Source organism: Nicotiana sylvestris, unplaced genomic scaffold, assembly GCF_000393655.2.
Source record: "Nicotiana sylvestris unplaced genomic scaffold, ASM39365v2 Un00058, whole genome shotgun sequence".
Lineage (NCBI taxonomy): Eukaryota > Viridiplantae > Streptophyta > Magnoliopsida > Solanales > Solanaceae > Nicotiana > Nicotiana sylvestris.
Window position 1 is genome coordinate 1 of NW_027184394.1, and position 14,941 is coordinate 14,941.

General features: G+C 38.4%; 2 protein-coding genes across 3 annotated transcripts; one reads left to right on the forward strand and one right to left on the reverse strand.

The window, feature by feature from the left end:
• Positions 1 to 58: 58 nt before the first annotated feature.
• On the reverse strand, positions 59 to 1,557 carry LOC138884846 (uncharacterized; the record flags this gene model as incomplete). The annotated part of the gene is made up of 4 exons (XM_070165692.1): positions 1,545 to 1,557; positions 1,258 to 1,438; positions 966 to 1,152; positions 59 to 816 (listed from the first exon to the last, which is right to left on the reverse strand). Coding segments are annotated over exons 1-4 (1,139 nt in total), but the record flags the coding sequence as incomplete, so codon positions are not given.
• Positions 1,558 to 5,524: 3,967 nt separating this feature from the next.
• Positions 5,525 to 11,189, forward strand: LOC104241435 (EH domain-containing protein 1-like). 2 transcript variants are annotated; one of them, XM_070165702.1, is made up of 16 exons: positions 5,525 to 5,753; positions 5,845 to 5,924; positions 7,121 to 7,189; positions 7,280 to 7,337; positions 7,453 to 7,508; positions 7,597 to 7,639; positions 7,758 to 7,822; positions 8,207 to 8,320; positions 8,490 to 8,592; positions 8,684 to 8,733; positions 9,108 to 9,236; positions 9,351 to 9,602; positions 9,698 to 9,777; positions 10,278 to 10,404; positions 10,498 to 10,641; positions 10,770 to 11,189. In XM_070165702.1, the coding sequence occupies exons 1-16, from the start codon at positions 5,669 to 5,671 to the stop codon at positions 10,953 to 10,955; spliced, it is 1,641 nt and encodes a 546-aa protein (XP_070021803.1). In that variant the 5' UTR covers positions 5,525 to 5,668; the 3' UTR covers positions 10,956 to 11,189. The 2 variants fall into 2 exon arrangements, with proteins under 2 accessions (XP_070021803.1, XP_070021804.1); XM_070165703.1 differs by lacking the exon at positions 5,525 to 5,753 and having other exon boundaries at positions 5,839 to 5,924; positions 7,137 to 7,189.
• Positions 11,190 to 14,941: the final 3,752 nt, after the last annotated feature.

A 14,941-nucleotide genomic window follows, 5' to 3' on the forward strand; every position in this document is an offset into this window, starting at 1 on the left:
TATTCCCTGCATGTTTTCACAATCATTAGTATGCAAGGCAGTGGTAGCTTCTAAGGACCAGGTCCACTTTAGGGATTTTTCAAGATCATTATTTAGTCTTTCCAGATTAGTTTGGAGTTTCTCGTTTTTCTCAATTTCAGCACACATCCTAGATCTTATAGCTTTCACCTCATTTTCAAGCCTAATGTGTTCCTCACTGGCTATCTCCTTTCCCTTTCCAGAATTTTCAAGTTTTGACTTAGTCCATGGTTTCACTATTGTTTCCCTTAGGTCTGTAATTTCTGCCAACATATCATCCTTTTCTTTTCTGAGGATTTCAATGGTTTTCTTATGGTTAGTAACTACAACCACTAAGTCGTCTCTAGTTTGTTCAGATTCTCCTAATTCTAAGGTCAAAGAATCCCTATCCTCCACAAGACTATAAAAAGTAGTGATTAATATATCAGGTAAAGACATGAGTTTTTTTGGAGAATAGGATTTTAGATTTGTCTGAACATTCTTGAAATTTACCTCTTTGTTGCCATTGTCTTCATCATTATCTGATTGAGACATCAAAGCAAAAGTTGAGTCATATCCAATATCCTCGCCTTCAGCTGCCATCATGGAACTATCACCAGTATCAGGTTCATCTTCATACTCACTAGAGGAATCCCCCCATGCTGCAAGAGCTTGTCTCATCATATTATCAGCGGATCTTTTTCTCTTGAAGTCTTTGAAAGGAGCCGGGTTCGTCTTAGCTGTTTTCTCATGGTAGTTCTTGGAGAATTCTTGCTTCAAGAGAGGACAATCATTCATGAAGTGTCCAAGCTTTCCACACTTGTAACAAAGATCACAGTTTTTGGTCTATTAGAGCCGTCCCTTTTTAGTATTTCTCCATTTCTTCTGACCATCTTCTAAAATCTTTTGGTTAAGTAAGCCATGTCACTGTCTTCCTCACTTGAATTATTGTTATCAACTTTAAGTACCAGGTTCTTTTCCTTCTTTGGTTCTCTTCTTTCACTGTCTATCTTTCTTTTCAACTCATAGGTCTTCAAGTTTCCGATCAGCTCTTCTAAGGTCAGCTCCTGTAAGCCCTTTGATTCAATAATAGCATTCACTTTGCTTTCCCAAGATCTAGGCAGAAAGTTGAGGATTTTCCTCACTAGCTTATTTCTGCAAATAGTTTCACCAAGTGAGTGTAACTCATTTATGATGGAAGTGAATCTTGTGTGTATATCTTGAATGGATTTATTGTCCCTCATTTTGAAGAGTTCATACTCGGTAGTGAGCATATCAATCTTAGACTGTTTTACTTGTGTAGTTACCTTATGAGATGTTTGTAAAGCTTCCCATATCTCCTTGGCAGTGTCGCATGTTGAAATTTTATTATACTCTTCAGGTCCTATTCCATATACTAGAATTTTCTTGGCACGAAAATTCTTCTCCACAGCTTTCTTGTCTGCTTCAGTGTACTATTTTCTGGTTTTTGCCATTAAAAATGGAAGTTCCTCTAGTACCTTGGTTGGAACATAAGGACCATCGCATAATGATATCCCATAACTCACAATCCTCAGCCATGATAAAATCGTGTATTCTTGTTTTCCACCACCCATAGTATTGTCCATTGAACCTAGGTGGTCGGTATGTAGATTGACCTTCTTCAAAATTTGGTGGAGCAGCCATGAGGATCCTTCCTAGGTGTTAGCCTGATAGGAGGAACCCGCTCTGATACCAATTGTTAGTTTGTGTGAGTCCACCAAATAGTAGACTACCTGGTCCTCTACGAGATTCTGCTGAGAATACTAATAAAATAGTACGTAAATAAGATAGAGGATTTTTACGTGAAAAAATCCCACACAATGGGATCAAAAAACCACGACCTACACATGTAGGCTTTCAACTTCACTAACTTGTAAAAAATCTATTACAAACCACTTTGCAATGACTCCATTACAAAGAATTTACTCAACTAACTTGTGGTACTCTTACCACAAGCCACTTTGTGACTTTTTTGTTACAAAGGCTTTTACTAATTTGTGACGCACTCACCACAAGCCACTTTGTCACTCTACGGTTACAAAGGCTTTTGCTTATGACTAAAACTAGTCACAATATAAACACAAGGAGTTTACGAATTTACAAGAGGATTCCTAATCAAACGCTTCTAGCTAAGCAATTTAGGAGATACAATAAGTACACTCACAAAGTTACAACTCAACTAGGACAACAACAAGCTAACTTTAGGAACTGGTCCATAGTGGCGTTCAATTTTGTTCTTCAAGCTTGTGAGGATTGATTTCTCTGTTTTGGCAAGAAGCTTGAATGAGAAACTGAAACATTCAAGTGATGTTTTGTATAAAACCATTGTAGGTACACTTTGATCACTTCACTTGAAATGATGTGAGCACTTTAATTGGTCAGAGAATGAGTGGGCGCTGGAAACAATGCAGTGGGTTAGAAACAATGTAGTCAGTCACTTCGTTTCCAACTGTGTCCAATTGACTTTGTACTGCGATGAGGAAACCACAAGGGTATCAGATCCTTGTTTGGGTTCCTAGCTCCTGAAGCTGTAGGAGTTCACCTTTAGCTGGAATCTGTTAAGCTTGCAGTATAGTCCGAGTATGTCAGGTTCCCTATCTGGTTCTTAATAGTAAGTTTGTTAGATCATCAAAACATAAGGCAAAGACATTTAAAACCTATCATCAATCTTTGTAAAAGACATTTCATTCACTGCAATAAAATATTCTACTTTGTTTTTTCTCATGCTCTACAATTGTTCTTCAGCTTTATTGTTTGTTGTTCTTACTTTATTTGCTCTTAACTCACCTCGAGGCCTCCGAGATAATCGAGCTCGAGGTCCCCGTTGCTCTAACAACACTGGTTTGGTTCATCAATTCTTCTTACTTAAACCTAATATTACTTGTATATTCACTAGTATTGAAATAAATCACATATCTTTAAAACCACAAATTATCTTTAATTGTTATTCACATTTTTCGAGATAAATAATTATATTTTATGTCACATTGATTCCTTTATAATCTGTTTCAAGAGAATAACTCATTTTTAAGATTTGAAAATAATTTAACATTTTCGTTTTATCCTTAAATGAGATGCTCCATTTTGTAATCACAAAAATACTATAAATATATTTAAGATTATAAATACTGAAAGTGTCGTAACCACACAAATTCACAAGTTTCAAACGTTTTTGTGTTCACATGAAATGAAATGAAGGAAATATTTAAATGAAGCCAACCAAACTTTCAAACAAGACGTCTTATCTCTATGAATTGAGATCGGAATAAAGCAAGATGAATAATTATGTTTTAGTTTTAAATAAGTTAGAGTCCGTTATATGAGCATGTACTATTCATGTTATGTTGGTATATTTTAATCTCTGTCTCAGTCTCATATTATATTATACTTAAAAATAATCAATCCATTATTGGGGGAAAATAGAAGGTACGGATTCTTATCACTGCTAATCCTAAAAATTAGGTACAGGCAATTTTATTGTTCTCTTGATGTACTTATATATATATATATATATATATATATATATATATATATATATATATATATATCAATAATAATGTTGATAGGGCAAGTATAATCCACCGTAAATCTTGGGGCATTTGTATTTATACCCGCTTTGCAATAAAAATTGCAAGCGTACCCACTTTTTCGCGTAACTTCAGCATACGGGCCTGAAGTAGCAAATGCAATCACGCAAACTTCAGCATCCTAGTAGACGTGCCTGAAGTAGCAAAAAATGATGAACTAAATGTGCAGAAGTTTTTGTTTGTAATTGTTGAACTTAAGCATTCTAGTGCTGAAGTTTTGTTCTCTATTTGCTGAAGTTTTTATTTGTAATTGCTGAACTTAAGCATTCAAGTTAGCTAAAGTTTTGTGATGCTGAAGTTATTTAGTTCATTTGTAAAAACTTCAGCACTAAATAAGCTGAAGTTTTTTTGTCCTGGATTTATTAGTTTTGTCATTAAGCTTTTTCAACAGCTTCAGCAGAAGTGCTGGAGTTATTTAGTTCATTTGTAAAAATTTCAGCACTAAATAAGCTAAAGTTTTTTTGTCCTGGATTCATTAGTTTTGTCATTAAGCTTTTTCAAAAACTTCAGCAGAAGATGCTGAAGTTATTTAGTTCATTTGTAAAAACTTCAGCACTAAATAAGCTAAAGTTTTTTTGTCCTGGATTCATTAGTTTTGTCACAAAGCTTTTTCAAAAACTTCAGTAGAAGATGCTGAAGTTATTTAGTTCATTTGTAAAAATTTCAGCATTAAATAAGCTGAAGTTTTTTTGTCCTGGATTCATTAGTGTTGTCATAGTCAAACTACTGTAAAATAATCAGATTGCCAACAGTATCTATATCATAAAATTTTGGAAACAATAAACGTGAAAAGAACAGAATTATCATGAAAAGAATCACTAAGTATGACCTTAAACTTCCCGTACGTGAAAATATTCACAAAGTATTGTCTGCTAACTTACGTAATTATTTATAATTTATTTTTAAATAATCTGATAAATATACTTATGAAAATCATCCCATGAACTGAAGTTTCATAGCAGCACCAACAACAACAGAAGAAAGAAGAAGAAGAAGAAGAAGAAGAAGAAAAAGAAAACGAAGGAGGAGAAGGAAGAGGAGAAAGAGGGCTGAAATTGTTTAAAAAGTGGGTACGAGTTAAAAAAAATTTAAAAAATTGGTATAGATTAAATGGGGGCGACCAAATAGGGCGCCACGTGCAATTTTTATGTAAATCTTGAAGTCTTTAGAAAGGGGAAGAAATTCAAAAATAGCCAGATTTACAAGTGGTCATTCAAAAATAGCCACAGTTTCAAAAGTCATCAAAATTTAGCCACTTTTTATTTAAAGATAAATCTGAACAAAAATACTGTTCAAAATCCGGAAAATACTCCAGCATAATATTCTGGAATTGTAGTATATACTGGAGCCAGCAAAGTATACCGGTCCAACATAATATGCTGGAAGTTCATACATAGGTACACCGAACTCCAGTATATTATGCTGGACCGATCTCTATTACAGCAAAATAGTAGCTATATTTCAATAACTTAGCAAACGCTGACTATTTTTGAATGATGAATCCTAAAATTGGCTAGCACGTGCTATTTTAACTTAGAAAGGACATTGTTTAGGTTGCGTAATAAGGAACTAATTAAGACCATAGAACCATTTGACGCGTAATTAAGGCATGTTAATTGAGAAAATTCACTATCAAATGGCTTCCGTCCTGATGGCCCAATGGGCTCTTGCTAGGTAAATGACATCTGGTAACCACTTTAAGTATTTTGATTTATGAATAAGCTGATGGGTCTTGAATTTTAATTTTTTAATTTAATTTTTTGTGACAAAAATATCTTAAATTATTTTCTAAGTTAAAGATTTTGGTTTAAAAGTTGAGCACAAAATAAATAATAACCAATTTTAAATAGCATTTCTTAGAATGATTACGTGTGCACTAACCCCCAAAAGTGTGTTTTGAGTAATTTGTAGCAGTAGCGTAGTACGTAAATTAATAATGGGAAAGTGATCCGTGTTATGAGTACATCATTTTCAATAGTCGAGGAATTATACAAAAGGTAGATCTTGGAGAGTTTATTTGTTCAGTTCTCTGCATTTCAAAAGAAGAAGAGATCATTTAAGAAATGGAGTTTGATACAAGTCCCATTAATCGATGTTCCAAAGAGCATGAGAAGATCTATCAAGAATGGTTCAATTTCGCGGATTCAGGTAAATTGCTACCTTTTTTTCCCCCGTGTCATTCAAATAAGAGCAGAAACAAAGGAATTTGCAATAATGGGGGATTATTTATGGGGTACAGATGGAGATGGGCGTCTCACTGGAGGAGATGCCACAAAGTTCTTTGCCATGTCCAATTTGCCTCGTCCTGAGCTCAAGCAGGTTTGTTTCTTTTCTACTTCGTTTCTTTTATGTCTGTGAATGCTTCAACAATTAGGTGTTAACTGTTTTTTTTTATCTTGTTTAATTTGAATATTTGCTATCCAGTACTGTTATCATCCTCAATTTTGAATAGCAGTATCTTTTTTACAAGGGTGCTGTTTAGGTCAACTTACCTGCACCTCAAACTATTCCACTTGGTAACTGCTACCTCTCACCAGCAGCAAGCAAGAATCATTTAACTTTTACCGGCAAGGATTAGACTGATAAGAAGAAATCACATACATTTGAATGTTTTTTTTAAAAAAAAATAACTGTATTGTCCTGTATAGCTTGCACAAGTCTCAACTAATTTCACGGGATACCTGTTGCATCTCATTAGCACAGATACCGGGTAACTCTGTCCATCAAAGCTTAGACAGATGGAAAGAAATCGCCTAAGTGTTCATTGACCACTAGGCCACATTTGAACGTCTCATAAAATAAGTATGTCTAAGGCCTTCCATTTCTGGTATTTGTATTAAATGATAAGTTCTCAACTAATTAGCTTCTCGGAGTCTAGGTGCGCCTTTTGTAAAGGCACTTTTTGTTTCCTTCTTCGGTTCAATAGGTGACTTGCTAACTTGATCTTTGCGACGCATTAGCATGACCAACCTATCACTCAAAAGAACTCATGAAAATGACCTACGATCTAGAATGCTAAGCAGAAGATGAAAGACATGTGAGCAAGCTGTGAAAATCCTCAGGTTTTTAGGCCTTCTCTTAAAGGTTAATATTGTCAGTTGGCTCATTGATGATCATATTCAGGTTGCTATCATCTTCCGGGGGCTAAAGTGAACAAGATTGAGGCAGATGTTAAAGTTAAAGTATTTAGATAACTTCTAGTGATAAGCAGAATTAAGTTTAAACGGCAAAACAAAAATCTGAGCGAAGGGCAAACTGAACTCTCCTCCCTCCCTTGCACCTAAATCCTTAAATAAGGTATTTTTTTACTTGAGAAGTCCTATTATCTAGCTAGTTATCACATAAAGATATGTGACTATGGAATCGTATTTTGACCTATGTACGGACCTTATATTAGTAGCTTGTGCTGAATCGCATAGACCTCAAGTTTGCGGTTTCCTCCCAGTTTTGATGATTCATTTTCTGCTGCTTAAAATTGTTTCAACAATTTGTTTCATTTCCCTTCTTTTCCTAAGGTGTGGGCAATTGCAGATTCCAAGCGACAAGGTTTTCTCAGTTTTAGAGAATTTGTTATTGCAATGCAGGTACTACTTCTTTGTGCACTCTCATTTCAATTTTTTCGTTAATTCTAGTCCATCTAAAGCAGAAATCTTTCTTTGCTTTTTGATGTGTAGTTGGTCTCTCTGGCACAAGCTGGCCATGCAGTAACCAATGATCTTTTAAATGCTGATGGTAACTTGCGTAGTTTCATGTTTTTAATTTATAATGTACTGTGTTGTATGGCTTTCTTTAGCTTGTGCATCATTCTTCTCATATACTGATCTTACACATTTGAAATTCATTGCAGTTGATTTTGAAAATTTGCTACCCCCTGCAATGGAAGGTCTGGATGTCTTTCTTGCTGTAAGTATTCTGGATTCACCTTCTACCTTATTTTTCCTTTAACGCTGAAGTGACTGAACTGTAACCTTATTTATATCTTTTTAAACAGAAGAAGAAGAAGCCCATGCCTAAAAGCGAACCTGATCAGAATGGTATTTTACCTCATTACACACAAGAACTTATCCTATCTTTTCTTTCTTTATGGTCTTGGAGTGTGGGGAAGGGAGGTAGATGGTATGATTGCTTCTAACTGTTTGAATGGAGAAGCAGGTAGTGCTCCTGTCCCGACTGCACCAGCAACTAGTTGGTTTTCTTCATCGAAATCTGCAAAGAAGGTGAGTGTGGTTACTCTTTTTAAATAATATCACTCTCAAAATTATGCATTTTTTTGCTTATTCACAGCATATTTTGATATGCTATACAACTTTCATATGTTACCAATGACATACTAAAATTATGTATACCTATCAAAAAAGGGAAAAAAACATATTTAAATTCTGCATTATGTGGGGTTTACATATCGAGCTAAGTTGTCAAGAAGTATCTTTGTCCTTTTCCATTAGTATGAAGTTGTTTGATTTTATTTTGTCGGCTGTTGGTAGAAATTATTGCATGAGCTTCTCCTATCCCAAATTCCCCGACCACATCTTACAGCACTTCATGGTATGTTAATGCTTAGTTCTTGCTCCTAATGCTTCACTTTTTTCATCTGCCTACAGGTCTCTTTAACCTCTGTCACATCAATAGTTGATGGACTGAAGAAGTTGTACATCCAAAAGCTAAAGCCGCTAGAAATCGCATATCACTTTAATGATTTTGTCTCTCCATTGTTGGTAGGTGGTGCATTTCACTTCAGTGTTGCTTACTTTAAGATGTTGGGAAATAACTTCTTGCTCTTTTTCCTCCCCTTCAAGTATGCTTCCTTTTTATTAATACGGGAAAACTTGAAAATAGTGATAGATAAACAGCTGAAGTGCTATTGTTATGTGCTGTATGTGATAGGCGAATAGTGATTTTGATGCCAAGCCGATGGTCATGCTTTTGGGTCAATACTCCACAGGCAAAACCACATTCATTAAACATTTACTCAAAACCAGTTATCCAGGTTAGCTAATACTCCTTTTTACTCGTGTATGTCTCTTGTCTATGTGCTTAAGAGGCTCTTGTTTACATTGTCACATCCTCTATGTCTATAGGTGCTCACATTGGTCCGGAGCCTACAACAGATAGATTTGTGGTTGTCATGGTATTTTCGCCTTTCTTTACTCTTAATGACTGATATGTGGTTGTCATGGTAGTTTCGCCCTTTCTTTACTCTTACTGACCACTCTGGTCACTCATAACTGCTTGGATTATGGTCCTGAAAAGAAGAAATCTATACATGTCTCTGCCAAGCGTTCAATGCCTTCCTCCATTTAAGTGTCCCAACATAAGGTCCACTTTAAAAGACACTTCACAGTTTATAATTTTCTTTTCTTTTGTAGTCTACTATGTATGTCTCTATTTTTCATGTGGGAGTTCAGATTTCTGCTGCTTTTCGCAATAGTTTCACCAATATGATACATGCTTGGGAATAATTTTCTCAAATGTTGTGATCGCTTTCTACTGTGTGTAATACAGAACGGGCCGGATGAAAGAAGTATTCCAGGAAATACAATTGCTGTTCAAGCAGATATGCCATTTAGCGGTCTGACAACTTTCGGAACTGCATTTTTGTCAAAGTTTGAGTGTTCTCAAATGCCGCATCCTGTGAGTTATGGATCAATTTACTTGTACTATAAAATGAAACAACCTTTAACAAAACTCAGAAAACATTCAACTCCTTTTTTTCCTGAAACAACCTCTCTCTCGTGTTAAAAAAAGTTGTTGGAGCATATTACTCTGGTGGATACTCCTGGAGTTTTATCTGGGGAAAAGCAGAGAACACAAAGGAGCTATGACTTTACTGGTGTGACGTCCTGGTTTGCTGCCAAGTGCGATCTCATCCTTCTTTTGTTTGATCCCCACAAGCTTGATATAAGCGATGAGTTCAAACGTGTGATTGCTTCTCTTCGAGGCCATGATGATAAGATACGTGTGGTTTTGAACAAGGCTGACCAAGTTGATACTCAACAAGTAAGGCAAATTTTTTTTCTTTTGTTCCTTCATGTTTTCCACCGATTTCTGGACTATGCTACTGGTTTGATTTCATCAATTGATCTCAATTTCAGCTTATGAGGGTTTATGGAGCATTGATGTGGTCTTTGGGGAAAGTTCTAAATACTCCGGAAGTTGCTCGCGTCTACATAGGGTATGATCTCTGTATTTTTACAGCTAATCCAATAACCGACTTGAATGGGCATATTTTGGCCAACTAAATGTAATTGAGTTGCACCAAAACGGTAGTATGAGGATAAATAAATTAATGCTACCTGATGGATTCAGAACGTGGTAAACTAACTCTGCCTCACTGTTGGGTCAAACTTTTGGTAACATATACTAAGTCTAAGATAAATCGCTTGGGTTTTCAGGACTTGAAAGTGTGCACCTATGAGACATCACATTTGCTTACTAGATGCTATCATGTGTTTAATATAATTGACCAACCCACACAGTTGCTCCCCTCTCTAATGCTTAAGTGCAGATTTAATCTGGACACTTCAAATTAAATATGAAAATATGCATGTTCATTTCCGATAGTGTCATCAAGTCATTAGTGATATTTCAATTTAGATGGAGCATATATAAAATTTTCATTTCCATTTGGAGTTTTATATTTTTCATTAGCATTGTGATGTTTCGCTTGCACAGATCATTTAATGACAAACCAATGAATGAAGCTGCTACAGGACCACTCGGGAAAGAACTTTTTGAAAAGGAACAAGATGATCTCCTTACAGACTTGAAAAACATACCAAAGAAGGCTTGTGACCGTCGTGTAAATCCACAACCTCATATCGAGTCTTTATATTGCTCATATACTAACAATACTTTAAACATGGATTGAAAAGGAGGTTTTTATTGTGTACAGATCAATGAATTTGTAAAACGTGCTAGAGCTGCGAAGATACATGCATACATAATAGGTCATCTCAGAAAGGAGATGCCTGCTATGATAGGCAAAGCCAAGACACAGCAGAGACTCATTGATGAATTGGAAAATGAATTTGGAAAGGTTTAACTCTCTCAAACCCACCCGCGCATTTACATATTCACTAATCTGTCATGTACACATTCACAATGCTTATAATTTCTATACTGAGCACTAGTATTGTGTTGGAATGGACAATTTGTCCCAAACAGGTTCAAAGGGAATTCCATCTGCCTGCTGGGGATTTTCCAAATGTTGAACATTTCAGAGAAGTTCTCGGTGGTTATAGCTTTGATAGGTTTGAAAAGTTGAAACCCAAGATGATACAAGATGTTGACGATATGCTTGGTTATGACATCCCTGAACTTCTCAAGAATTTCAGGAATCCTTATGACTAACGAGGCCTAGTGCTGTTAAAGTTTGCAGTTATATTTGCCTGAATTTTGTTTATTATATAACTAACTCATTGTATCTTGTAAGTTGTAACCTTATTCCTTTTTGGTCTCTCACATTGAGAATTCTGCAAAGAATTTGGGTTCAATCAACCCATACTATCAGCCGGCAGTTATGGTGGCACATAAACACATATTCTTCAGAATTTTGAACACAGGAAGATAATTAGTTCTGTGTTAGCATGTGTCTTTCTTTTCTCTTGTTACAACAACAACAACAACAACAACAACCCAGTATAATCCCACAAGTGGGGTCTGGGGAGGGTAATATGTACGCAAACCTTACCCCTACCCCGAAGGGTAGAGATGCTGTTTCCAGGAGACCCTCGGCTCAAAAAAGCAACAGGAGACGATATATTAGTACCATAAAAATGCATAATAAAATAACAGCAATATAGGAGATATGAAATACAAAATACGAAATAAGAAATAGATGGCTGGTATAGTAAAAACTAGCAAGTAAAACCATGCAACAATAGACGAGCAATGACATTCTTAGTCTAACTCCGAACTGGCTAGTCTCACTCTATTGTGCTGTAGAAATATTCACAATTTTTCCTTAACCTACAACCTTAATGCTCGACCTCCTTAATTCCCTGTCAAGGGTCATGTCCTCAGTAATCATAAGTCGCGCCATGTCCTGTCTGATCACCTCTCCCCAATACTTCTTAGGTCGTCCTCTACCTCTCCGCGTGCCCACTACAGCCAGTCGCTCACACCTCCTCACCGGTGCATCAGTGCTCCTCCTCTGAATGTGCCCGAACCATCTGAGTCTTACTTCCCGCATCTTGTCCTCCATGGGGGCCACGCCCACCTTCTCTCGAATATCTTCATTCCTAATCTTATCCATACTTGTATGCCCGCATATCCACCTCAACATCCTCATCTCTGCTACTTTCATCTTCTGGATGTGTGAGTTCTTTACCGGCCAACATTCAGTTCCATATAACATGGCAGGCCTAACCATTGCTCTATAAAACTTACCTTTTAGTAACGGTGGCACCTTCTTGTCACACAAGACTCCCGACGCTAACCTCCACTTCATCCACCCCACCCCTATACGGTGTGTGACATCCTCGTCAATCTCCCCGATCCCCTGAATAACCGATCCAAGGTACTTGAAACTACCCCTCTTGGGAATGACTTGAGAGTCAAGCCTCACTTCAACTCCCGCTTCCGTCGGCTCAACTCCAAATTTGCACTCGAGGTATTCCGTCTTCGTCCTGCTCAACTTGAAACCTTTAGACTCAAGAGCATGTCTCCAAATCTCTAGCCTCTCGTTGACGCCGCCTCGTGTCTCGTCAATTAGAATAATGTCATCAGCAAATAGCATGCACCATGGCACCTCCCCTTGAATATGATGAGTCAGTGCATCCATCACCAGGGCAAATAGGAATGGGCTGAGCGCAGACCCTTGGTGCAACCCCGTAATAACTGGAAAGTGTTCAGAGTCGCCTCCTACTGTCCTAACCCGAGTCTTAGCTCCAGCATACATGTCTTTAATCACCCTAATATAGTCAACCGGGACCCCTTTATCCTCTAAGCAGCTCCATAAGACCTCCCTAGGAACCCTATCGTACGCTTTCTCCAGATCAATAAACACCATGTGGAGATCCTTCTTCCTATCCCTGTACTGTTCCACCATCCTCCTAATAAGGTGGATAGCTTCTGTGGTAGATCACCCCGGCATGAACCCGAACTGGTTGTCTGAAATAGACACCGTCCTTCGCACTCTCATTTCTACCACTTTCTCCCAAACTTTCATGGTATGACTTAGTAATTTGATGCCCCTATAGTTGTTACAGCTCTGGACATCACCTTTGTTCTTATACAACGGAACCATTGTACTTCACCTCCACTCTTCAGGCATCCTATTAGTCTTGAATATAACACTAAACAATCCAGTAAGCCATTCCAAGCCTGCTCTACCCACACACCTCCAAAGTTCAACCGAAATTTCGTCTGGCCCGGTAGCTCTGCCTCTTCTCATCTTACGCATTGCCTCCATGACTTCATCGATCTCAATGTCCCTACAATTACTTAATTCATGGGGACTGTCGGCATTCCTCAATTCCCCAAGTATAATATCCTGATCCCCTTCTTCACTTAGAAGTTTATGAAAGTAGGTCTGCCACCTCCTCTTAATCTGGTCATCTCTCATCAAAACTTTGTCGTCATCATCTTTTATGCACCTCACTTGGTCCAGATCCCGAGTTGTCCTCTCTCTCGCCTTAGCGAGTCGGAATAACTTCTTCTCCCCACCTTTGTTCCTTAGTTCCTCATACAGACGAGCAAAAGCTGTCGTCTTAGCCTCCGTCACTGCCATCTTCGCCTCCTTCCTAGCTACCTTATACCTTTGACTGTTCTCTCTCTTCTCCTCCTCGTCAGTGCTCCCTACTAACCGCAGGTAAGCCGCCTTCTTTGCTTCCACTTTACCTTGGACAACTGCATTCCACCATCAATATCCTTTGGGACCACCATTGTGGCCCGTAGATATCCCTAACACCTCTCTCGCCGCCTTTCTTATACAGTCCGCCGTCGTCGACCACATTGTGTTTGCGTCCCCACTACTTCTCCAAGCTCTCATTGCCGATAACCTTCCTTCCAACTCCTTAGCTTTATCCTTAGTTAAGGCGCCCCACCTAATTCTGGGGCGTCCTTGTACTGACCTCTTCTTCCTCCTTATCCTAATACAAATGTCCATCACCAAAAGCCTATGCTGCGTTGAGAGGGTCTCACCTGGGATAACCTTGCAGTCCTCGCACAACCTTCTGTCGCATCTCCTGAGGAGGAGATAGTCAATCTGAGTCTTCGCCACCGAACTTTGGTAAGTAACCAAATGTTCATCCCGCTTCGTAAAACTCGAGTTCGCAATGACTAGATCGAAAGCCTTGGCAAAGTCCTACAGCGAAATGCCCCCTCCGTTCCGCTCCCCGAAACCAAAGCTGCCATGCACCTCAGTGTACCCACCTGCAGATGACCCAATATGACCATTGAAATCTCCTCCTATGAATAATCTCTCAGAAGGCGGTATACTACGAACAATCTCATCCAACCCCTCCCAAAAGCGCCTCTTAATATCCTCATCCAAGCCTGTTTGCGGTGCGTACGCACTAACGACATTTAAAGTACCCTCGCCCACCACCAACTTAATAGTCATTAGTCTATCATTCACTCGCCTGACCTCTACCACGGACTCTCTAAGATGGCTATCTACCAGGATACCCACTCCATTCTTACCCCTCAGGACACCAGAGTACTACAACTTATACCCATTCACGCTTTTCGCCCTCGATCCGACCCACCTAGTCTCCTGGACACACGCTATATTAATCTTCCTCTTCTGAAGGATTTTACCAACTCTATGGATTTACTCGTTAGTGAACCTATGTTCCATGACCCGATTCTCAACCTATAGGCTCCTTGCCCCATCTACCTCCCCTGCTACCCGTCCCACCCCCTGACCTCAGCCCCACACTCTACCCCACCTGAGGACATGCCCTTATTCTATCATCCCAGACTATAACCACTACACCTACAACAATGTAGAGAAGACTCACTAGTGCACAACGGACAACGAATCAAACTAGAAGGAAACAAGTGGCAACTAGTATCCTAGTTGAAAGGTTTAACTATTGCGAAGTAAAGTAACAGTAATTTAGTTAACACCAAAAGGAAAACAGTAAAACAGGAGGTACCAACTCCCGTTAACAAAACCTGTGGCTGATTTGTTGTACTCGATGTAGTTGTACGCTCACGCACCACTTCCTACCGCCCTTTGCTGACACTCGCCCAGGTTGCTCTCCTTTGCCAGTGCTCGTGCGCCCAACTTGTCTCCAATACTTCGAGAATTCCTGAAAACACAGAAAATACCACGACCCAAAAACCAGAAGGAGTTATCACCGCTACCACTGGTATATCCCCAACAATAT